Consider the following 25350-nt stretch of genomic DNA (forward strand, 5'->3'; position numbering starts at 1 on the left):
GGAATGGGTTAAAGGACCCACTGCATTTCCTTGCTATTAGCAACAATTATATCTGAATGCTGATAATGAAAGTTTAATGCAATGCAATTTTACAGGCTTTCTTAATTATTGGTACAGCTTAATATTCCATTATACGAAGAAATCATACATGTTGATGCATGCTAATTATGAATTCCAGTTTCACTGAAAAGCTTTATGCAGTTGTTTTGCAGGATATTAAGAAAAGCAAACAAATTTCAAACGTTCTATTGCACATCATTCTGCAATATGCTATGCACATGTTTCATACAGGTCACATATATTGGGTTGTCATGAAAGCTTAAGCATTCAGCTGCACAAGCCACTTGAACCATCTACTGGAATGCTTTAATTGAAACCTTCACAAATATTTATAAAGAAGGTCTATTAGGCCCTAAAATGGCACGATGAAACATAACAGCCGACATACACATACCTTTGTAAAAGGCCTTTAACACAAAAATGACTCCAAGCCACAATTATGATATGTATAGAGCACTGAGCAATGCACAGATTTGCATGCTTTTCTCACAAGTTACAAAGATGGCCAGGGGCCGTTGATTTCGATGTATTCTGAATGTCTTAAGAGTAATTGAAACAGGCACTTTATGGCATGCATACTGCATGTAGCAGCAATGCAAACTGAATGTATGGCACTCAACAAAAGGCGTAAAAGCTTCAGATAAATTAACAGGCAGTATCAATACAAATGGCAGATTGTGCCTGTTGTATTCACACTTTTTATTTAACGAAAAAGTGACATGCAAGACTGTTTGGCTTAAAACTGTAGGTAAATGATAGAAAGTGCCTCACACTCAACATGCTGTTTCAGCTATTTTGACACAGCAAAAGTATCTCAGACAGCCAAAAAAAGTTAGGTGGTAGCAAGGGTAATGTGCAAAGTCCAGGTAACAAAAATCCAAAAAATAACAGACAACATACTCACAAGGTCAGCTCAACACACATTGTTCTCGGGAATGGTCCGACATATGTACACTACTTGCATGGCACATTTATATTATGTTCAACAATGCACATCTAGATGCATGAGCCATAAGCCACACACAGGCAAATTGAGAACCATTACCAAGCATGCCCATGGTGACAGGCTTTGTAGCAGATTATTGCACTAAAAAAGTAACAGCTACCTACAAATGTTAGAGGAGATACAAAAACAGCCAAAAAAAAAAAAGAAAAAGCAAGACAGCTGAAGCACACCAAGCACCCAGAGTTGCCAAACAGCCAGAGTTTGCAAAGTCTCAGGGAATGGGGGCGCAATAATCTGGATATTTACATGGCTGCACGGTGAGGAAAGCAGCCTTCTGAGCTCCCGATGTGGAGGCCTGGACACCCACAGCCTTGCAAAGGTAGACGCCCCCATGGTCGGGCTGCACGTTGGGCATAGTCAGCCTTCCACGAGCATCGGTTGACTGGGGAGGCAAGGGGCTGTCATCCGGTCGCGTCCACTTAACCTGAGAGCGCCTGGTGCCCTCATCTCGGCAGCGGAACACAACCTCTTGGCCTGCATGAGGCACAACAAAAAGGTGGTTTCCACATGCAAAGACTTCACGACAAACCTACAAGTCGAACGCTTCCTGGATTGTTAAACTGTACTGAAGTGACCAGGTACCTGAACGAGGCTTTGCGAGTTATGTTTAAAGAATTACGGGTTGGTGATTCACAATACTTGAAATATGAGCGCATAACTACACAGGGACAAGCGCCTGTTTGCGGGAATGTCGAGTCTCTTGTGCAAGGACATTTCCGGACAGTTGACAAAGTCAAAGACACTTGCACCTAGGCTCTAGAGGACATTCTTGAGGAGGCCTACTGTGATGCTATCAATGCCTAGAAATCTTGCTGGAAGCAACATATTGCCACGTGCGTTTCTTCTTATCACTTTTGCTGTATTCGGTTTTTGCCCACAAAGACTACCCAGCACCTCCACCAGATGCCACATGACATCTGGTGGAGGTGCTGGGTAGTCTTTGTAGGCAAAAACTGAATACAACGAAAGTGATAAGAAGAAACGCACGTGGCAATATGTTGCTGCCAGCAAGCAAGGATACAGGAGGAGCCTATTTTGAAACGTTTTAATATGCTATATCAACCTGATCATTAAATTTCTTACTGATAATACTTTTACAGGCGTACTATATGTATAATGACAATGTCTATGGTGAGGAGTACACCGCAGCCTTTAAACTGCTGGAGTGGATACACCATCGAAATACTCTCCATAATGTGCTTGGAGCACGAATAGTTACTCTTGCCAGAAATCAAGCTGGCTACAATGCGAAGACATGTCGAGGATATCACATAAATAAGTAGGCTCAATCTCGCGCATTTTATTAGCTGGTTTCCTTTGAAAGACAAATTAAACATTTCACCAAACAAGGACACATAACCTACTACTTTGCCTCTAACTTTGATATCAATGCAGTATAACATTCCAATAATGTTGAAAAATGATGAACATGGAGGATGTCTCAAATATCAATGGAGCCGTGAAAACAAGAAACTTAGGAGACTGAGCTAGCAGCAGCACTTTTTAAATTTGCCTAAAGCAAGTTAAATCAAGTACACTTAGTGCCATCATAACATCATACGGTAACATTCACCCCTGAAGGCATTGGATGCACTTGGTAAAGAGGGGGGTAATATACGCTCTGCGAGAGTTAAATGGTTAATTAAGTAAACCTTTAATAGTGAAGCTGCTTAAGCTATCAGTAACTTGTGCTCCATACATGCAAAACTCCACAGGTGGGTAGGCACCACAGGAATTGGGAAAGCCCCCTACCGAGTACAGCAGGTGTGAGCGTTAAACGAAAGCTCTGCTCGGCAAAGTGGAGCCCATGAAACACGTGAAAGAGAGAAAGAAAGCGATAGAAAGAGAGAAAGGGAATAAAGGCCTAAAAAGATAGAAACTGTGAGTTGGGAGAGTTGGAAAATACTCAGGACGGCCAGCAACAAATGGAACACTGTCGTCGTTTCTTTTAGTCATCCATGTTCCGTTTGCGCTGGCCATCATGAGTAGAAAGAAACGCGAAAGAAGAGATAAAAGACACAGAGAGATAGACGCAGAAAGAGAGAATAGAGAGAAACAAAGAAAGAAAGAAGCAGAGAGAGAGAGATAAAAAGGTACAAATTAAAGATAGAGAAAGATATAGAAAGACGTGAAAAAGAAAAAACAGAGCAAAATAGAAAGAAAGAAGCAGAAGAAAGAAATGAAGACAGGAAGAGCGAGAAAGAGGAAGAAACATACAAAAAAAGAGATGCAAGAAACAGAGACAAAGAGAAAGAAAGAGAAGAAATAAAATAGTGATAAAGAAGGCCACCCAGCTGTGCTCTTCCTTCAGGCTTGGCACCGCTAGTGTGAAGATGACAATTTTTTTCCCATGAGAACTTTCATGACTGTGTGAGGACATTGAGTGCACACAGCTCAAACATGAGGCCTTTCCAAGCGTGCAGGAATAATTCTATCAAGCGCCTCCGAACATAAGGTTTTGCATTCGGTTAACTCAAGAGGATACATACCTTGTTTAATTGTCTGTCTTTCTGGGTACACCTTGATGTTCACACCCGCATCAGGATCTGCAAAGGATTGAAAGAAAGTGAATGCAACCCACTCTGAAGTACCTCGGTTTCATGGTAAGCCACTTTAGCAACAATTTAATGGTTGCTTACCACAGTCCGCTTCATCAGAAAAGTCTGTGCAGTCAAAACGACCATCACAACGTTGGGATCGTTCAATGCATTGAGCATTAGCACATACATACTGTCCAGGCTGGCATGTCCCTGAAAAAAATAATGCATGCTAGTCCATTTCTTGAAGAGAACAGTACTCATGCATGTGATAAAATGCACTGTGCCAAAGAAAAAAAATAATCTTCTGCAAGGAATAAACAAAACATTGCACCAAAGCAACATCAAAGAATGGCTTTTTCAAGCAGCGCTTGCCCACTGCTGCTTGAAGTGGTACCTTACCCTGAAGACTGCAACGAGACTGACCTTAAATGTATTCTCTGTGTGCATTACAGATGTAGCTATCCCATGGCACAGCCATCACTAGAAGACTTTGCACAAAATCATACCTTGTGCTTAGCGACGCGAACAGTGCGTGAAACGCACAAGGACGAGTGACCGACGAGGACTATCCTTGTGCGTTTCACGCGTTGTTCACGTCGCCATGGAATACCAACGAGCCCGGTCACACACCTTGCTTGTGCTTAAATCAAGGACCTGTAGTCACCTGTAGCCACTATTTCCTTGTATTTCTAAAGCTCAGCATTCATGCTCATACTAGTTCCGGGTTACTTTACAAAAAATACAGGCGTACATTTGTTCGAACAATAACAGCCATCAATGCTACAAAAAAAAAAGTAAACATGAAGTAGTTTTATTAGTAGCAGTTTCTTGTACATAAAAGAACAAAAGTCCTGTGTCTTTTGCACAAAACACACGATTACAACCAGGTGCTAGTACTCCTTATACCACCTTGCTAGATTTCAGCTAAGGATGATTACCATGACGGAGTAAACTTGCCAGACAAGCTCGTCGTTCTTTTGTCCAAAGGACAAGCACCATATGGAACAACCTTGATGCTTTCATTGCTGCCATTATAGATACTGAATGATTCGAGATAACCTGAGAAAATGCCTTTCTTTTTTGCTGTCATTGACTGCACCTTACCATCCGTTCTGTAGGATCTTTGGGATTTCAAAGTTCTATTCCTAATAAATAAACATATAAAATCAGGAATTAAAGGAAATTTCAGAATTCATAATGGTTCCAGCAAACATCTATACTGTCCTGCAGCCGCGAAAAACTTATAAGGCAAGAGAATGGATAGAGACTAAATGCAACATAGCAACTAGCTGCACAAAATCCACGAGCGTAATCGCACTGCTTTGTATCCTTCAGCCATTTGGAAATAAGAACAGAACAACAGCTCCCATCCCACAAGTGTTTTGCTCCGACACTGTGGCACAGGAGGTGCAGGTAATTAGACACTTAGATGCAGACAAAAAGTAATGAGCAACTGCAGCACAGACATAACAGCAGCACATGCAGAAGCAAGTAGTAAGCAGGAGAAACCTACAGCAGTTAAGCTCATCAGACCGATCAGGACAGTGAGGCACTCCATCACAAAATTCATCTCTGTCTATACAGAGCCCCGACTGACATCGGAATTGTGAAGGCCTGCAGAGGTGAGATTCTATAAAGCAGACAGACAGCAGGGAACAGGTAAGAAAAGACAAAGTTAAAGAGATTATGAGGCAAGTATGCAGCGTGCAAAAGTCTCATGAAGTGCATATAGAGATAGTGAGCGTGTAGTCACAGTTGTCATATCACAATAAACTAAGCACCAGTCATTTTGCACTGTACTCCAGTAGTTAGAATACAGTGCATATTGCCAACAAAAAGATAACAGTTTTCCAATGTGTCATTGCTTGCTCTGCATCACACATGAAGTTAAGGTTAAAAAATCTTCATACATGCTTCTCATAAGCTAAACTACGCTTACGATGACTAACAAACAGGTTGTCTTATCTCTGATCTGGCAATACTCCATTGAAGAAACTGAACAAGGATCACTTCGATCTTCAGTGCATATAAAACCATGATGCTTTGGAAGAGTATCAATGAGGCAAACTTGATCAGTACCACAGTTTTGCTCATCAGAAAAGTCCTCACAGTCATAGTAACCGTCACATCTGAGCAAATCCTCCACACACTTCCCATCACCACATCCAAACTCACTGTGACCACATCCTCCTGCAGCATGCAAGAAAGGACAGAAACATTCAGGACCCTAAAGTTGAGAGAGGAGCACGGAAAGGTGCATCAGCACATAGATGTAGCGGTTAGCAGAATAGCATAAAATTATGCCAAGAGCAACAGGAATGGATGTGAACACCTCACAGCATTTTTATGAACAGTGAAGTACATGCACAATACAGACATCTTAAGATTTAAGGGGGTCAGGTCAGCAGTGTTCTTTTATGATTTAAAGCACTAATGCAGATGCATGTTTAGCACTGCAGTCAAGTTTCTTTATACGAATCCGATATGTTCAGTGAGGCTTTGGAAGGGCCTATTGCTACAGCACTGCTTAACCACTGAAATTTTCACTCAAAGAACAAGAAAAAGAACCAGATGAATGTGTTTATACATGTCTTGTAGTCCCTATAGTATAAGCGCAGTCAAACTGAACAGAAGCAGACATATTGAATGATTAAAGGAGTAAGACCTGCTAATTTGATTCAACGATGTACAATCTTTGGCACCTTTAAATTGACACTATAAAGTGAAATAATGATCCAGGTTAGCGTGATGGATTAATGCTCAACTGCATCAAAAATTTTAATTTGATGACGTTGGTTTTGTAATTGAGAAACTGATGTAAATGTAGAACACAGCTTGCAACTCCAGCTGGACATTTTAAAATAACCCGATGACATTCATTCCACAGCATAATTCTCTCTTAGTACTCAATGTTCATCGCACGAAGTTGGTTCAGGTGTCAGTGCATGGATCCACAGTCCAGAGCTACACTGGCCCTTCCTGTTCCATGCGAGTAAGCGAAGTCTTCCACTGCTCGTTTTTCTTGTTATTTACAGCAGTTGTTTTTTGGGTGGGGGGGGGGGGGGGAATTACATTTGACTGCTGCATACTTCATTATAACATAATGTGGGAAACAGTGGGCCACTCCACACAGAGGGAAAATGTCTACATATTGTGTGGGGCTTATATTGTTTTGTCTGTAGAGATCTGTGTGTTTTTATTTGTAGTCAACACAACTTGCAGCCCTGTACCCTGGTAAGGTTCAGATGTGATTGTACCGCATTTTTGGGGGGTTTTCTGTGACATCTAGTGAGCTTGTCGATGGGTGCATGATGTGAAATGCATGAGCTAGCCGATTCACCTTTTCATTTCTCGCCAGTACCGTGTGTGAGAGCACCATGTAGTAATGGAATAATGTTCTTGCAAGCGAAGTGCCAAAACTTAAGGCCACCTTGGGGATGTTTCCTATTAAACAGATGCCTGGTACTTGAGCGTATGTGAGTACCAAGGCCGACTCCTTTCTGGTCTTTATCCTCGTTAGCAATGGTGTTTGCCACCACCTCTGCTGTACTGTGCAGTTTTGCTTTGGTAGAGGTTATCGTCAATTGTTGGCTTACAGCTGGGAATAGGCAACTGGGATTGTGCTGGAGGTATCTGGATTCCTGGAACATACCGTAAAAACCCGCGTATAGCCCGGGGTTTTTTTCTAGATTTTAGGGTGCGGAATTTCGGCCCCGTACTATATGCGGGTCCCAAGAATTTTCGGTCCAAATTCAGTTTCGGTTTCGGCATAGCGCGGTGCTATCATCATCATCAGCTGTCTGCGCGCTTCTGCGCTAGGTTAGCTAGGTAGTGTTAGCGGCGTTAGGCCTTTGCTTCAACTTGGTGCCCATAACGACGGCCTCGATTTTGCTCCTGTGATTTTACGCCATGTCAGGACCGCGCAGGCAGTACTCTGCTGCTTTTAAAAGAAAAGTTATCGCTGCTGCCGAAACCATCGGCAACTGTGCCGCGGAGCGGCAGTACGGAGTCAACGAGCGGAGCATTCGCGGTTGGCGGAAGCAGAAGGAAGCCCTCTTTGCATGCAGCGGCCAGCGAAAAAGTTTCCGCGGACCAAAAAATGGAGCATTTCCTGACGTGGAACGAGAACTCACAGACTTTGTGCGGGAGCAGCGAGCTGCACATCTCGCTGTCAACATCGAGCTGCTACAAGCGAAGGCAAGGGAGATCGCTCGAGACAAAGGCATTCAGCCGGAGGATTTCAAAGCGAGCAAGCATTGGGTGTCTCGCTTCATGCGCCGCGCTGGGTTCTCCCTACGTCGGCGTACGTCGATCTCCCAGAAGCTACCAGAGAGCTACGAAGAGCACCTCGTGGCTTTTCAAAGGTACATAATTGCGTTGCGAAAGGCAGTCCCCTTTCAGCTGGGCCAGATCGGCAACGCGGATCAGACGCCGGTCTACCTGGATATGCCCTCGGCGCTGACGGTGCATCAAAAAGGCTCCAGGCAAGTTATCGTGCGGTCGACTGGAAACGAAAAAACGCGGGTGACTGTAATGTTATCCTGCACGGCTGACGGTCGCAAGCTGCCACCCTACGTGGTGTTCAAACGAAAGACGCTGCCGAAGGGGGAGAAGTTCCCGAAAAATGTCGTCGTCCGCTGCCAGGACAAGGGGTGGATGGACGAATCGTTAGTCCTTGACTGGATAAAGTCCGTGTGGTGTCGACGGCCCGGAGCACTGCTGGGGCTCCCTTCGATGCTTGTGCTCGACGCGTTTCGGTGTCACCTTGGCCGACTCCGTAAAGCGACTGCTGCGCGACTCCCGCACCGAGCTCGTCGTCATCCCGGGAGGGATGACATCACAGCTGCAGCCGCTTGATGTGTGCCTTAATAAGCCATTTAAAGGGGTACTGACACGAAATTTTTCAGTTGTCGTTTTTTTGCGTCAAATGGTACGCCAAGGCCCCAAGAGCCTAGAAAATGTACCGGTAAGCGTGAGTGCGCCCTGAAAAATTAATTACAAGGCGTCGTTAAAAGCTAGTTTCGGTTCATACTGTACCCTGACGTCACGACATAGTATGAGCAGCGCCCCCAGGCGTTGCTATGTGCACGCGCAAGTTATCGTGACGTATCTCCGAGCGTCCGTGGCTCCGTCGTCTGCTGCGCGCCGCACGTGTGGCATCTTGTGCGCCGTCAACGATGGAAGTTTCGTCAAGCGACTCCGGCGACAGCAACGACTTCGGTAGAGAAGAAGATGCCGAGCTTGCCGACCCTGCCAACCATTTCGCGTTTGACCCGCTAGCAAGCTCGTCAGATGAAGACAGCTCGTCGCCCGACAGCGATAATGCCATGCAGGAGGCCTTGCGCATCGGGAACGTCCAATGGTAAGAATTTCGTATCTACTGCTCGATACCGCGCGGGCATCCTCCGGGTGTCCTGAAAGTCGATAGCGTTTGCCGTGTGGATTTGGTAATGATATGACTTGCTTCAAATTATTGGTGCTCGGTGCAGATTTGAGACCGCATGTATCTCTTTGTCCTGTCGCTCTTGTATATACAGCCGCACTGCGCGCGCATGATGCCAGCCTTGTGCTGGTCGTAACGCCTAAACATTATACAATAATATTAACTGCGCAGGTGTCTCTGTGGGAGCTGCCGCGCCATGGAGACCGAGACGGAATCGGTGTGTTGTCGAGAGATCGACAAAGTGAACTCTCTTGTGCCGGATGAGGCTGCCTGCGTCACAGAACACCCGACGTTTCGGCGTGGATGCTTAGACATCCACGCCCTGGAGATAGCGTACTACGCCTTGATGGAAGACCGTCCGGGCGTCATTGAGGCTCCAGAAATCCACAGGTATTACTGCTGCGATTGATCGAAGTTCGCTGTTTCTGCTGAAGTAGACCTCATTGCAGAGTGCATGCAAAGTGCATACCTTCAGTGTACTTTCTGTGAAGTCGAGGTTGCTCGCATGTACGACGCGTCATCCACGCACGCAGAACGTACATAGGCGCATTTTACATGCTAATGTTGCTATGCCCATATATCGCGTGTCCGACAAAATACAGGAAATTTATAAATAATATATAAGTGCCGTCGGACAACACCGATCGTCGGGCAGCGCAAGTTATGCACGAACGCGAGATCGCACTGCATATGTGAATAAAAAACGAAAGCTTAGTGTCGTTGCTGCTTGCATTGTTTGATGGTTGTTCACAAATCATAAAACTCGATCTCGCCTTTCACGTTCTTTGCGATCGATTTTATGTACTTCGTTTTTTTTTTCTGCCCTATAAACGACAGCCCTCTGTAATGCTTTGGCTCAGTGGGTTCAATAAGTAAAGGATACATAAAGATAAGCATTTCTACATATCTTTACGTGCTAAAGGCATCTGCATGCTACAAAACAGCGACCTCTTATTTCATAATTTTGTGTGCTCAAAAAGGGCCCCTTGTTAGTAGGTGGTTTTAGAATGTGACTCTGCCAACATCTCATTCAGCTGCAGGGTATTTCTACCTTCAATTTTGCCACCGCATTTTTATATCATATTGCATTCCTATTTCAGGCGATACCGATACACCGCGTATCGGCAATTCGTGCGGTGGGTCTGGCATCGCCTTGGCAGAAGAAAGCGGGTCGTCCTTCCGAGCTGCGTTGTGTGCGCAGTGCGTGCACAATTTCCTTCAGAAGACTACTCTGGTTTTAAGTATCCGGAGTACTAGTATATCATTTCAATAAAGGCAAACAACTTGTTCCACTTGATTTATTTCTGTGGGCATGGCAGGCTGTGTCCTGGTCATATGCAAAACACGCTATATCACCAGCACAACAGTCGGAAAACAACAATTATTCTGACAATGAGTGCGAAAAAAAAAAGAGGCAAAGGCCTTGGTCGCTAACGTAAAAATAACAAAACAGAAAGAGTTGCCAAGCCTGCACACGTAGCACTGAATACATTCTCCAAATTTCTGAAAGGATGCAGTCGTCTTGACCTCACAGACTATGTAAGAAGCGAACAGGAACCTGAAAGACGGCATTAAACTGACATCCTTAGCTGCTCAATGTCCTCCCTGACGAGCTAGTACATCATTAGAACTGCACGTTCAACAACACCCAGTCTCAAGAAGTGGGGTACACGGCATAGCTATGCACGAAAAGAACACTTATTCTGACAATGAGTGCGAAAAAAAAAAAAAAAAAGAGGCAAAGGCCTTGGTCGCTAACGTAAAAATAACAAAACAGAAAGAGTTGCCAAGCCTGCACACGTAGCACTGAATACATTCTCCAAATTTCTGAAAGGATGCAGTCGTCTTGACCTCACGGACTATGTAAGAAGCGAACAGGAACCTGAAAGACGGCATTAAACTGACATCCTTAGCTGCTCAATGTCCTCCCTGACGAGCTAGTACATCATTAGAACTGCACGTTCAACAACACCCAGTCTCAAGAAGTGGGGTACACGGCATAGCTATGCACGAAAAGAACACTTATTCTGACAATGAGTGCGAAAAAAAAAAAAAAAGAGGCAAAGGCCTTGGTCGCTAACGTAAAAATAACAAAACAGAAAGAGTTGCCAAGCCTGCACACGTAGCACTGAATACATTCTCCAAATTTCTGAAAGGATGCAGTCGTCTTGACCTCACGGACTATGTAAGAAGCGAACAGGAACCTGAAAGACGGCATTAAACTGACATCCTTAGCTGCTCAATGTCCTCCCTGACGAGCTAGTACATCATTAGAACTGCACGTTCAACAACACCCAGTCTCAAGAAGTGGGGTACACGGCATAGCTATGCACGAAAAGAACACTTATTCTGACAATGAGTGCGAAAAAAAAAAAAAAAGAGGCAAAGGCCTTGGTCGCTAACGTAAAAATAACAAAACAGAAAGAGTTGCCAAGCCTGCACACGTAGCACTGAATACATTCTCCAAATTTCTGAAAGGATGCAGTCGTCTTGACCTCACGGACTATGTAAGAAGCGAACAGGAACCTGAAAGACGGCAATTAACTGACATCCTTAGCTGCTCAATGTCCTCCTGACGAGCTAGTACATCATTAGAACTGCACGTTCAACAACACCCAGTCTCAAGAAGTGGGGTACACGGCATAGCTATGCACGAAAAGAACACTTATTCTGACAATGAGTGCGAAAAAAAAAAAAAGAGGCAAAGGCCTTGGTCGCTAACGTAAAAATAACAAAACAGAAAGAGTTGCCAAGCCTGCACACGTAGCACTGAATACATTCTCCAAATTTCTGAAAGGATGCAGTCGTCTTGACCTCACGGACTATGTAAGAAGCGAACAGGAACCTGAAAGACGGCATTAACTGACATCCTTAGCTGCTCAATGTCCTCCCTGACGAGCTAGTACATCATTAGAACTGCACGTTCAAAAACACCCAGTCTCAAGAAGTGGGGTACACGGCATAGCTATGCACGAAAAGAACACTTATTCTGACAATGAGTGCGAAAAAAAAAAAAAGAGGCAAAGGCCTTGGTCGCTAACGTAAAAATAACAAACAGAAAGAGTTGCCAAGCCTGCCACGTAGCACTGAATACATTCTCCAAATTTCTGAAAGGATGCAGTCGTCTTGACCTCACGGACTATGTAAGAAGCGAACAGGAACCTGAAAGACGGCATTAAACTGACATCCTTAGCTGCTCAATGTCCTCCCTGACGAGCTAGTACATCATTAGAACTGCACGTTCAACAACACCCAGTCTCAAGAAGTGGGGTACACGGCATAGCTATGCACGAAAAGAACACTTATTCTGACAATGAGTGCGAAAAAAAAAAAAGAGGCAAAGGCCTTGGTCGCTAACGTAAAAATAACAAAACAGAAAGAGTTGCCAAGCCTGCACACGTAGCACTGAATACATTCTCCAAATTTCTGAAAGGATGCAGTCGTCTTGACCTCACGGACTATGTAAGAAGCGAACAGGAACCTGAAAGACGGCATTGAACTGACATCCTTAGCTGCTCAATGTCCTCCCTGACGAGCTAGTACATCATTAGAACTGCACGTTCAACAACACCCAGTCTCAAGAAGTGGGGTACACGGCATAGCTATGCACGAAAAGAACACTTATTCTGACAATGAGTGCGAAAAAAAAAAAAAAGAGGCAAAGGCCTTGGTCGCTAACGTAAAAATAACAAAACAGAAAGAGTTGCCAAGCCTGCACACGTAGCACTGAATACATTCTCCAAATTTCTGAAGGATGCAGTCGTCTTGACCTCACGGACTATGTAAGAAGCGAACAGGAACCTGAAAGACGGCATTAAACTGACATCCTTAGCTGCTCAATGTCCTCCCTGACGAGCTAGTACATCATTAGAACTGCACGTTCAACAACACCCAGTCTCAAGAAGTGGGGTACACGGCATAGCTATGCACGAAAAGAACACTTATTCTGACAATGAGTGCGAAAAAAAAAAAAAAAAGAGGCAAAGGCCTTGGTCGCTAACGTAAAAATAACAAAACAGAAAGAGTTGCCAAGCCTGCACACGTAGCACTGAATACATTCTCCAAATTTCTGAAAGGATGCAGTCGTCTTGACCTCACGGACTATGTAAGAAGCGAACAGGAACCTGAAAGACGGCATTAAACTGACATCCTTAGCTGCTCAATGTCCTCCCTGACGAGCTAGTACATCATTAGAACTGCACGTTCAACAACACCCAGTCTCAAGAAGTGGGGTACACGGCATAGCTATGCACGAAAAGAACACTTATTCTGACAATGAGTGCGAAAAAAAAAAAAGAGGCAAAGGCCTTGGTCGCTAACGTAAAAATAACAAAACAGAAAGAGTTGCCAAGCCTGCACACGTAGCACTGAATACATTCTCCAAATTTCTGAAAGGATGCAGTCGTCTTGACCTCACGGACTATGTAAGAAGCGAACAGGAACCTGAAAGACGGCATTAAACTGACATCCTTAGCTGCTCAATGTCCTCCCTGACGAGCTAGTACATCATTAGAACTGCACGTTCAACAACACCCAGTCTCAAGAAGTGGGGTACACGGCATAGCTATGCACGAAAAGAACACTTATTCTGACAATGAGTGCGAAAAAAAAAAAAAAGAGGCAAAGGCCTTGGTCGCTAACGTAAAATAACAAAACAGAAAGAGTTGCCAAGCCTGTACACGTAGCACTGAATACATTCTCCAAATTTCTGAAAGGATGCAGTCGTCTTGACCTCACGGACTATGTAAGAAGCGAACAGGAACCTGAAAAACGGCATTAAACTGACATCCTTAGCTGCTCAATGCTGCCTGATGCTTAGCTGCCTGATGAGCCATTACATTATCAGTTGAGGTATCAGTCACGTCACCACAGATTAAAAAACACCCTGTGTCAACAAGTGACCTACTGTGTCAGCTGAATTCATTCTGTGTTCTAACGCAAGAAGTTCCAAGGAATATAGTAGCTGACTCCTGGCAACAATGAGCTGTGCAAGCTGCACGAAATATTTGTGTTGCACATTCCTGCCAGAGAACTGAAAGCGTTATATGGAAAAGAAGCTGATTACAATGATCAAGTGTTAAGCAGGATCGCTGAAATTACCTGCCTAATAGTCCGACTTTGATAGAGAACAAAGCACTTCTGCCCAAGAGACTGAACATGTCGCTGATAAAAATTATACAATGACAGCACAATCAAAACTCTTTCTCCACAGTTCTCACAGAAAATTCCAGCGATGGATGGTGGCAGAAATGAAATAAACCAAGGGAGCAGTTCCATAAGGAAATATTGCAACGGTATTATCCGAGCAGGACAACAGTAAGAATACGTGAGCTGGTGCAGCCCAACGACGCCATATTTGCCTGACCATCTGTCCTGCGAATAAACGAAGTTCAACAGTAACCGTAACAGCTTTGTGCTGGTTGTGTTCAGTAAATCAACCAACACGATGCAGCTGCTTCCGTTGCAAGTTTGATCCTGGTCGCGGCAGTCGCATTTCGATGGATGCGAAACGCTAGAGGCCAGTGTACTGTACAATGTCAGTGCACGTTAAAGAACACCAAATGGTCGAAATTCCCAGAGTTCTCCACTACGGTGTCCCTCATAATCCTATCATGGTTTTGGGATGTAAAACTCCAGGTATTCCTATTCTGGTGATACTACAGAATCCGCAATTGGACATATTTAGGGCTATGCATGATGATGCGACCGCTTGCCATCTAGGGTTCATCAGAATGTTGAAGCAGAAACGGGAGCGCTTTACAGGCCCAGAATGGGGGAGACAGTCTATCACTATGTCGCTAGTTGCAAACAGTGTCAGCAATATCAGCTCAGCAGGAGAAGACGAAGATGTCAGCTGGCTTTCAGTTGCCTGCGAAACGTGACTTGTGGGCTTCGACAATGGCCACCTTGTCGACTGGCCCAAAGGCAGCTGACAAGTGTGGTGGCTGTGGCGTGGCATCCGTTCCACCTTTACTGCCACAAGCAAGCAGCTCCTCGACAGCAGACAGAAGATGGTTCACGTAGGCTGCATATAGATGACAAATAATGGTTACATTAGTGTGAACACTGGTTGTTTCATGCGTAGTTGTCTTCAAGCTCACGTAAGAGTTTTTATTGTAACAGCCTGGATAGAAGGCAACATATAGCATAGATGAAGAAGCTCACTTTTTTACGTGCTTGCCACCAGCTGGAAACCCTAACATCTTTTTTTAATTCTTGGTGGCAAGCTAAACTTCAAGTAGCCCTCTTAATTAAGAAGTAAGATTTTATAGAAAAATCATGAAGTTTGATGTACACACCATAAGTGGGCAGTTCTCTGATGGGACAAGCAACAGGCTCGCCTCCCCTCGCCTTTGGATGCTTTATCTGCCATCGCAGATCCCCTTTCTTCGTTGCTGCCTGCATTCTTCCCGAATTTTCATTGTAATGAAGGGCGGAAAGCAGACACCTGCACATCATAATGCATTCATTAGTGGCGCTTTAGTGGAGAATTCAAGGAAAGAAAACATTCAGGTTAGTTTGCTGGCTGTTCTACATGTATGTACAATGCTAAGTCAAGCATGTGCACAAATTAGAAGCAGCATGGACACACTGTGATTCCACACATTATTTGTCCATGTTTTGCTTTGCATTGTATGTACACTTAGAATCAGCAACATCACATCATCATGTGTGAAAGGCACATATGACAGAGCTGATTGCTCAAAGTAATTAAAAACACTAATATACAGGCACATTCTGATATTATTAAATGCACAGCAGTTCATAGCAAACCAAAGCATTTTGACCATTTCTATTCATTCATCCGTCCATCTGTGTTGGCGCTGTCATGGTCGTCTCCTTAGCTTGGTGTATACCAACATAGGCATGGGACGATGTGAATGTATGAAATGACAGGTCATGACACGAATAATGTGACGTCCTGTTGCCTACAGCATGAAATCCTATCCAGCAGTCACTTACGGCACATACCCGCATACGGCAGCCCGTGGTATGCGTGTATGCACCACAGGTGATTCACAGTTTATATCAACCCAGACTTTCTAAATCTTAACATGATGGTGTGAAGTAGCCCATTTCACACACACACACAAAATGCAGCGCCGGTATCGGCGGCATTGGTGATATGTGAAATATTTTAGTGGAAGCAAAGAATAAAAATCGTGCCTCGACCCGGAATCAAATGCAGACATTATCATGATAGCCAAGTATTGTACCACTGAGCCATGTCAGTGCTTCAAACTGTTTCGAAAAAAGACCCTATACAAGCGTCACGTGAGAACAATGGCAATTGCTGTGGCAGTGTTGGCTCTCCGCTTTTATGTTTATGTGATAAACGTTACATATATATATGACTCCGCAAGCTACAGCCAAGCATTCCACGCCTACTACCACTACTTATGATGTGCACATCATTGTACCGCAGCGTGCACTTCATGGTGATCAAAGTGCAGGCAAGTACTAAATTTACATAACGACGTCAATCCACCTTGTAACGCTTGGCTCAAAGGAAAAAAATCTAGCACAGGCTGCTACTTTCCGACTGTTTTGCATGAAATTGATTCCCACAATAGATGGGATCTGGCAGACTTCTGGTATTACAAACACTGACTCTGCAAATTTTCAATGCAGTGTTTGTAAAAGTTCAGCGTCATACATCAGGTCTGCAGTGACAAGATGTTTGTGACAACATTTGTGGTGTAATTTATATGTAGCCTGCAGCTGTATGGATGCGAATAATAATAGTATTACAGCAATATAGGTAAATGAGTTAGTGTACACTGCATAGGTATAGAGAAAAATACAAAACAATAAGCACTTCTTAGATTTGCACATATTTTACAGCTTGAATTATATGTTCCTCACATGTACTTCTTGCAAAGAACGTACCTGGCCAGCTGCCCTTGATGCGAAAATGCATAGCATTTTGGAGCGAACCTGTTTATTATGGAGTGGAATGACTCCACGCCAAATGTCTGAAAATTGGGCGACACCTGCCTGATGTCATCCAGAAGCCGTTTGCTTGTGACAATGGCATGTAGCCTGTCATAAGCATCCGTGCCTGAAAACAATTAGAAACACAAGACTGGTTGTTACGTTAAGAATTGTGAAAAAAATGCAATTCAAAGAAAAGCGAATGCTGTTTGTGGAATGTTATGTGCTGTCCTTATTGCAGGTTCTTTTTCTTAGTGCCAGTCCACTGGCTCAAGTACCCATTTTGCACCTGTTATTTCTAAAACTTTATGAAAGGAATATTCGGATAGATGATACCTGGCAAGATCCACTTCCTTCGCTCCAGCTCCCCATGCTTGCACTCCGGGTACAGCAGGCCGTGTCCAGTGTGCTTGTCCTGGATGTGATTCAGGAGGGAGAGCCACACAGCTATGGCAAGATCCCCATTGCCCTTTCCAACTCCGACGGCGAAGTAGAGATGTGCTATGACAGACCGCCTCCAGAGGCCAATCAATTCGCAGCCTCGGTGCTTGCCAGCAGCGATAAGCTGCTTTTTGACGCCTGCATGAAAGAGAGATAATGAGTTTGCTACAAAGAGGTGGTTTTAAAACAGTTATAAACCTTGAAGCCTGACCTTTGCTGACATGCCATGCATCAAAAAGATGGAGCAGAGGAGGCTGGTGTGTCCTTAAGTACTTCCGCACTTGTGGATGGCGGTCCGTCACGATCTCAAGCACTGCGATTCCACTGTCATGGAGGTTTTTTAGTGTCCTTTTCAGCCCTTCCAACTCCATATGGCCACTGGAGGCTACTTCATTTGACTGCAGAAAAAAAACTTAAATGCAGTTTAGCTGTTTTAAAGGCCAAATGGCAAGCTCTCATTACCTGAACAAGCTCAACATCAATTATTTTATTGATGGACGTCTCCAACAATGAGTACGTGCCGTACTTGGCGCAGTATCCGGGGGAGTCGGATCGGCTGTCCCCTGCAAGCCTCGCTCCTGTTGGCTTTAGCTGCTGATGCAATGCCATCTTCTCTTTCTCCCAAACCTGTGGCAAGAATGGATTGTAAAATTCATGCAAGTTGTTTGTAACTCCGTCATCTAAGGTGCCTACATGTTCGAAACAGTTACAAAAATATATTGATTGCTCCAGTTTTGTACACATTTTCTGCCGGAGCTAGAGCATGCAGGCAGTGCACATGCAAACTGTTCCTGAGCATTCAGAATAGAGAAGTTTAGTTTTCGAAGATATCTTAATTAATCATTGATTACTCCAATAGTTACCTTTAAAAGCACAAGGTGTTATGTTTTTAAGACATCGGGTTGTTTATTCTGGATCACCCTAACACAATTTACTTGTTTACTGCAGTAAATAGGACATGGAATTTTGTTCCTTGGTGTTTAGTTAAAGCAATACATACTTTTGTTGGTCAAATGTATAAATACTTCAGGAAAGCACCAGCCTATGTAGGCCAATGTCTGACCCTCATCATTTGTTCCGGTTGTATCTTTTATTAAAATTTCAATGCATGCTTAATAAAACCAGGCAGTCGAAGTTATTCTAATGTCATGTATTACGGAATAATTCATTGCTTACTAAGCACCTTTGGTCAATGGGCATCAGCAAGCAGTGTTCATAAAGAGAAATCCTTAGTAAATAAGAAGAGAGTATGTCAAGAAAGAGTATATAAGAAAAAAAAAAGAAATGTGAAAACCTTGTTGACGGCTGGCAGCAAGAGGTCATGCTGAATGCGGTAATAAGTTCTGCTGGAGAAGCAGCTTATCCCGGCATTCCGCAAGAAGCGCAGTGTCTGCATCGGGCTGCATCCAGTAAAAAGGATGCTGGCAGCAAGTGCAACATTGCCAAGAGCATTGTTTCCACTCTTTGGCTGGCTGTGCCAAGTCACTGTGTGGCCGTCTTCACATGTTGTTGTAATAGTGACCAAAGAGCCAAGCACCTGTAAACGAATTCAACGTATTGTTGCAGTATTTCATGCACCCTCAAGTGTATTGTGTCTGGTATGAAACTTGCTGCACTGAATTTGGAGCAGGATGTTGAAACGCCTAAGGGTGCTCAACATTAACCTTGGCTGACAAATGAAGTTTGGAAGCTACTAAGTATTGTAAGAAATTTTTGTGCTAATAACTATTTCACTGTCATTCCATGAGTACATGCCATTGCTCCTGATGGTTATGCATACGGTCTGTCAATTTTGTACACAGCGACATCAAGTCGATATCATTGTACAATATCACATGTGCTGTGCAGCCGTTTTGAAGCATACAAATAGACACTAGGCGAGTGTGCATAATAAGTTGTCCCAGTCAAGACAATGACTTTGATAACTGACCACTCTATGCTATCAACACAACAGCAGCAATCTGCAGCGATTCCAGAAAGTTGTTTTTAAGACAAAATGCAGACACACGATTCAACTGCCTTAAACAGTGCAACATAAACTACACAACGAAATTGCATAAATCCGAAAGGCAGAATATGTTACCTGCCTTTAGCGAGACAAAATTGACATAGTAGTCAAGCGAAAAAATGCTTGATAAATTGCATTTGAACTTACACTTGGCATTAATTACACAACATCCTCCTTCTTTACATTCCTTTTTTTAGCACATAATGCAGTTCACCATATCAACCTTATCTTGCATAGCTGAAACACGACACTATCCCCACCAAGGCAAGACAGTTATTTAGAGGTATCGATACTATCTGTTACAAACCTCTAGGGACGATGTTGCTGGGCGAAGACAAGTCTTGCACAGCTTCACGAGCTCAAGAAGCTGGTCCTCGTACACGACAAACTTTCGCAGCATGGACCTTTCAAGCGGTGCTGCTGCTTCTGGAGCTGGCCTATAAATAATATGTTTATGCTGTCATCTTTGGATAAGTAAACAGAACTTTAACCAGTATGAATAGACGTGTGTTTTGCGTCCAGTCATTCGCTATAAATCAAACACTGATATTGTGTAATGCAGAAAGCAGTAAGCTCTTGTCTCTGTCACATGCAACAGTTAATTTTTCTTGAACTGTTTCTATATGCATACAACACCATAACAATATGTTTTCCTAAGAGGTGTTACATAGGTTGAGCAACAATCTATGCCATCAACAGTAGAAAAAATAACGAGTTTTCCTTACAAGGAACTGTCATGCAGTGTAGGCTCATAAGTACAGTCCTGTGAATTATCTACAAATCCATAGGATTCATCACAGGAGTCATCAATGGGCAGTGGTGTAGAACACCTCGGATGCAGCATGTCCTCCAGCAGGGCAAGATCTGCAGTGGTTAGCTCTGTCTGGCATTCTGCAAATAAAGACCCACAAAATTGTACTGTTTCAGTAGCAGCGCAACTGCATTCACAACTTTACGAGACCTCCAATTGATCGACTTTGTTCATTGTTCTGTAAGGGCAGACTGGTGGTCAAGACAAGAAGTGTACGAACCCAATGCCCAAGCAACACTAAGATCTCAATCGGCATCAAGCAATCTTGGCCAGGAATAATTTTTTGCTACTTGCATCACAGGATGCAAGTAGCGATACAATTTTCCGGGCAGGGGGAGGGGGCAGAATGGAACTGTGGTTATATACTTCCATGTGTTTATGCCTTGATGTGTGCGTGTGTTCTCTAGCTGTCCAATGGCATACACCAATGTCCAATGGCAAACAAAATAGCCACCTTTACAAAAATTGAAAAATAAAGCTACATACCAACACTTCTCATATTTCTCTGCGCCACATCAATCTCTTCAGCACCAACAGAACTGGGCAGCAATAATTGGTCATCTAGAGGAATAAAAAAAATAATAAAACATAGTGTTGTATTACATAACAAAGACACATTTATCCAAGCACAAGTTTGCATTTGTCATTATGCAACAAGGCTGCACGTAACCCGAACACTACAAAGAAAACACTGACATGTACAGACCCTGCAATATAGCTGTAATATAAGGTTGCTGCAGCTGCACACACAGACGTATGTACTACTACATGAAGTGTGCATTAGACCTGCTATCAATGACAAGGTTAGATATCACCATTTAAAGTGTCACACAGGAACAGAAATTGTCAAACAAGGAAAGCCATTGAAGGCAATGTTTTGCCAAGAGAACTTGCCTTTGTCAATGCAGCAAATGCTTTGTTTTAGCAAAGCTTTATGTATGCTTTGTTAACTTCCGCCATCCTCCATGACAGACAAGAACAGTAAGTTTATGCTAAAAAAACATAGCTGGTCCTTCCATCATAGGAATCAGTATCACACGAAAGTGAAACAGGTCTTCGCAGAAGTAGTGCTTATTGTGCAGTGATATACGAGAGCTTGTACAATGTCTATTCATGTTTGGCAGCTATACCACTGTCTGATGGTGATGATCCCACACTGACGCCTACTGGCACATCTGCATTGCGACGACTAACGCCCATGATCATGGTTTAACCGTTGTGGTAGCTGAAGTTGTTAACAATACCTGGACACGGCGAATAGTGAATTCCGCACAAAGATGACATCAGGAAGCTCAAAATAAACCTTGGCACTCGATATGCACTTCTTCAAAACGTCAAATAAGGATAGAAATGGCACAGTGTACACTCTCGAGTAAAGGGTAAATGACGCATGCACTTTGGCAACACAGGACGCAGAAGTTCGTTGCTTGAGCGCCGAGCACGCGCAGGCGTTCCACGTCCCTTTGGACTTCGTCTCATTCTACGAAGGCACGACATTCACGCGTCGACATCGTTGCCTTTCTGCAGCGCTTATTGCAGCAGTTTTGTTAGTCGTTGCTCTCACACTCAAAGCAGTTGGCGGCACAGAAAGACCAGTGTCCTTCGCTGACATCGAGACGTTTTAACAGTGATCTCTCAGAGCGCGCACAATCTCAAAGGGGCATGCTATAACAACAACGTAGACGAATCGTTCCCCATTGACGCCAGTAACTGCTATGACGCATTGCTTCCCTCCATTGCTCAGAGACAGAGGCACCACCCTGCCCACCCTACCCCGCCAACATAGAGCACCTTGCGAGAGGATGTGTGGAAGATATAGAGCACATTCATGCAGGATTTATCATGTGCCCTGCTAGCTCAGTCGGTAGAGTGCCGAACGCCTACCGTCGTGACTGAGAGGTCGTGGGTTCGATTTCCAGCGGTGAATCTCTTATAGTTTTTTCTTTCTCACCTGTTGGCGTCCATTTTATCAACATCATGTCCGTGATGGAAGTATGTCACTGAAGTCTTGGTGGACCCCAGCATAAAACACATTCGTGTTGAAAAGGATGAGGGGGGATGTAGGATGAAGAGTCGGGAGCGATGAAGGTAGGGAAAAACTGAAGGGGAAAAAATGGTGTGAGGAAAGGACACGACAGTCGTGCAACAGTGGCATGTTGATTGAGTGGACTTGAAAAAGACAAGAAATGGGAAACCGGAACCAAGTATGAGCTGAGGGCAAGTGGCACACAAACTGAAAATAAAATGAAATGAAGGGAATCAAAACCGAAGGGCTGTGTAAGAGAACGTGCAGAGAAGCTTGAGCAGTGATGCCAAGGGAGCTGTCAAATAATTGCGCTGCTTGGGACAAAGAGCTTCTGCTGTGGTTCCTCCTGTGGCTGCTGTACCAGGGCATGCCAACCCAACTCAAATCTGGAAGCCTGTTCCGAGACAAAGGGCAAGGCCTGCTGTGCGCCTCCTGCCAAAATGCTGTTTCTGATGGCTGGACCTTGGTTGTGGCCTACTAAGGAGCTGTCTGCATGGGTTATGCCTAGGCCACAGTTCTCGTGAGCTGCAGCCAATCATAGCTGTCCTGCCCTCAATGAGGTACCAAATTGGCAACCGTCACACATAACCACACCAAGCAACAAGCAAGATGAGAAGCCATTAGGCAAACTGTGATATGATGTTTTTAGTATTTCTGAACTCTAGGGACTCGAACTTCAGTGTGCTATTGTAACCAGTATCTGTTTTCATTCTTTCTGTGGACTAAGCATCGCGTTTATATGCCGTGCAAAGCTTGTCACTTAGCGCAATGTTTTCGTTTCTGCCTTGACTCAGTGGCAGCGTAAAAGATACACTAAGATTTTTTCCCTCCTTTTTCCTAGCATCTGTCACATCTTTTCTCAAGCTGCATTACACAACATCACAACAAATAGCTATGTACAATCACTTTTGGTGTGTCTTAGCGGAACACTGGCTTCAGCACATCCCTTGTTCGTCAATTTCTCATTGCATTGACCCATCATCAAAAATTTGGTCTTGTTTGAAAAAAAACATCTAGTAGCGCCCTGCAAAGTTGTGCATATTTGCGCTGAAACTCAAATGACAAAGGCTGGTTGCTCTTAATAGAGCTTGATATGTCGGTACCAAAGGCTACAAATTAGAAGTATTAACAACAATTGCAATAAATCTTTAACCCCCTTAGACAGATAGTCATAATTCTTTATGATCAGTGGGAAGCAGTACTTGTCATTCTATAGTTGCAAATCTGCAATGAATTGGCATTCACTGGACACTATAACTGATTACTTATATATTGTTTACATTATATGCACAATGCGCCATATGGGAAAAACTGCAAGCAGTGCAATGATGGGTTGGTCTTTGAAGTAGATAGCAGTGAGGTTGTGCGTGAGACCAATAGGCCAGTAGATTTTCTCTGGGAATTATCACTAGGTGCCAAATTAGGCAATAGCCGATTGGGATACCTTTGCTCGGCGACGCAAACGTAGGGATGAAGCTCGAATGGTTTAGAAGCGTCGGTTTGTTCCGAGTAGGGGCGGCAGGAGTCCTGCGAGCGATATTAGACAAAGTGATACAGTTGAACACAAGTACGCGCGCCGCGTACAACGCGGCCAGTAATCTATACGAACCTTGGGATCTCTTCGCAAACGCTTCTTGATCGAGGCCTCCGTGTCGTGCTGTTCCGCATCGCGACACGTTGTGGCAGAGACCTCCGCTGGAGCACGCACCTCGGGATCGCCAACACGCTTCAAGTTGTTGCCCCTGCAGTCCCTTTTACCACGGCCTTGGATAGCATCGTGACGCGCAGTTACAGCAGGGTGACACAACGTTGGCACGGCATCACTTTTAAGGCGCACATTCTTCGTCGACAATCCGAAATCGGCCATCAATTGTATGCTGCACGTATACGCGTCTGGAGTGAAGTGGCGTGAGCATAGCAAACTCCGCTTGGTGGGCGTCCAGTCTCCGCCTCGACCGCGGCGCACGAAGGCGACCCACGTTTCTCTCAGCGCCGGATCGGACGGGAATCGGTGGAATTTGCACCCATTGTCCCCCGTTGCACTACTACACGACTTCACGGGGCAAAATATTGGTGCCATGGCGACAGATCGAGATGACACTAATCTCTTGCCCTCTGGTCAGTGTTTAGAGTGTTGTGCACGCACAACACTCTAAATTCGCTCGCTCGCCTCACAGGTACGCTGGATGATAGTGATCGCACGACCGTACGCCGCGAGCAGACGATCGAGAAGGCGACGCGCAAGCTGCCATTGTTGTTTTTCCGGTGCCTGACGTCATCACAACCAGCCAGACTGCTGCGTGAAGTCACCGAAATTAGTACTGTAGCCTGACGTCAAGCTAGTGTTGATGTCAGTGGGTGCGCCATAAAAAAATTCACTTTAATATGAAAATAAAATATCTTATCCGCATTTGCTGAGCTTCACACTTCCTCAGAGCGATCTCTGTATACAGGAGATTTGTATGGCAGAGCAAACTCGTCTCCGAAAAAAGGTGTCAGTACCCCTTTAAGGACCATGTCAAGCGCCTGTACGTGGAGTGGATGAGGTCCGGAGAACCAGAAGTGACCCCTGCCGGACGGCTGAAACGGGCCTCGCCAGCGATGCTCTGCTCGTGGATAGTCGAGGCTTGGGCCTGCATTCCAGAGGCGCTCGTTTGCCGCGCCTTCAAAAAGTGCTCCATCTCCAACGCGCTTGATGGCATTGAGGATGATGTGCTGTGGGAGAACATTTCCGACAAGGGAGCTTCGGAAGAGAGTGCGTCCGACGACGACGATGAATGAAATGTCAATAAATGCATTTTTTCCATTTTCCTCGGACTATATTCGGGTGAAAACTTTTTTTCTCACGTTTGCTATCCCCGAATTACACCCCGGACTATATGCGGGTCCGAGCTATATGCGGGTTTTTACGGTATTTCTTAAGCTAAGCCCCTCTATTTTTTGCACAGAATTCTGGAATAGTATTTTAACAGTCCACATCTAAATATTTGCCTTTAGTGTTCCTCTAATGAGTGTAAAGCAAGGAATGAAAAGAGAGGGATCAAAAAACATGTCGCTATTGTCCGACCTTGTTGTCCCTT

The 25350-nt window shown here is 44.3% G+C and overlaps 3 protein-coding genes and 1 long non-coding RNA gene across 4 annotated transcripts in view; 1 reads left to right on the forward strand and 3 right to left on the reverse strand.

Annotated features, from left to right (window-relative positions):
• LOC119389360 (basement membrane-specific heparan sulfate proteoglycan core protein-like) overlaps positions 1 to 25350 on the reverse strand; it is a gene marked incomplete in the record, with an annotated part of 213331 nt that overhangs the window by 112301 nt on the left and 75680 nt on the right. Inside the window, 4 exon segments of the mRNA XM_049414410.1 lie at positions 1313 to 1540; positions 3556 to 3612; positions 3706 to 3816; positions 5120 to 5236. Coding sequence (XP_049270367.1) covers positions 1313 to 1540; positions 3556 to 3612; positions 3706 to 3816; positions 5120 to 5236 — 513 coding nt within the window.
• On the forward strand, positions 8487 to 10391 carry LOC119389362 (P2X purinoceptor 7). The gene is made up of 2 exons (XM_049414411.1): positions 8487 to 9439; positions 10150 to 10391. Exons 1-2 carry the CDS (start codon positions 9246 to 9248, stop codon positions 10304 to 10306), a joined length of 351 nt encoding a protein of 116 aa, XP_049270368.1. The 5' UTR covers positions 8487 to 9245; the 3' UTR covers positions 10307 to 10391.
• Positions 10391 to 13690, reverse strand: LOC125758002 (uncharacterized). The gene is made up of 3 exons (XR_007415686.1): positions 12820 to 13690; positions 12181 to 12499; positions 10391 to 11544 (listed from the first exon to the last, which is right to left on the reverse strand). It is a non-coding gene; the product is annotated as an uncharacterized LOC125758002 (long non-coding RNA).
• LOC119389361 (uncharacterized) lies at positions 13699 to 19208 on the reverse strand. The gene is made up of 7 exons (XM_037656581.2): positions 18720 to 19208; positions 17888 to 18052; positions 17637 to 17823; positions 17321 to 17563; positions 16940 to 17111; positions 15349 to 15497; positions 13699 to 15074 (listed from the first exon to the last, which is right to left on the reverse strand). The coding sequence occupies exons 1-7, from the start codon at positions 18819 to 18821 to the stop codon at positions 14911 to 14913; spliced, it is 1182 nt and encodes a 393-aa protein (XP_037512509.1). The 5' UTR covers positions 18822 to 19208; the 3' UTR covers positions 13699 to 14910.

Source organism: Rhipicephalus sanguineus, chromosome 4, assembly GCF_013339695.2.
Source record: "Rhipicephalus sanguineus isolate Rsan-2018 chromosome 4, BIME_Rsan_1.4, whole genome shotgun sequence".
NCBI classification, from domain to species: Eukaryota; Metazoa; Arthropoda; class Arachnida; order Ixodida; family Ixodidae; genus Rhipicephalus; species Rhipicephalus sanguineus.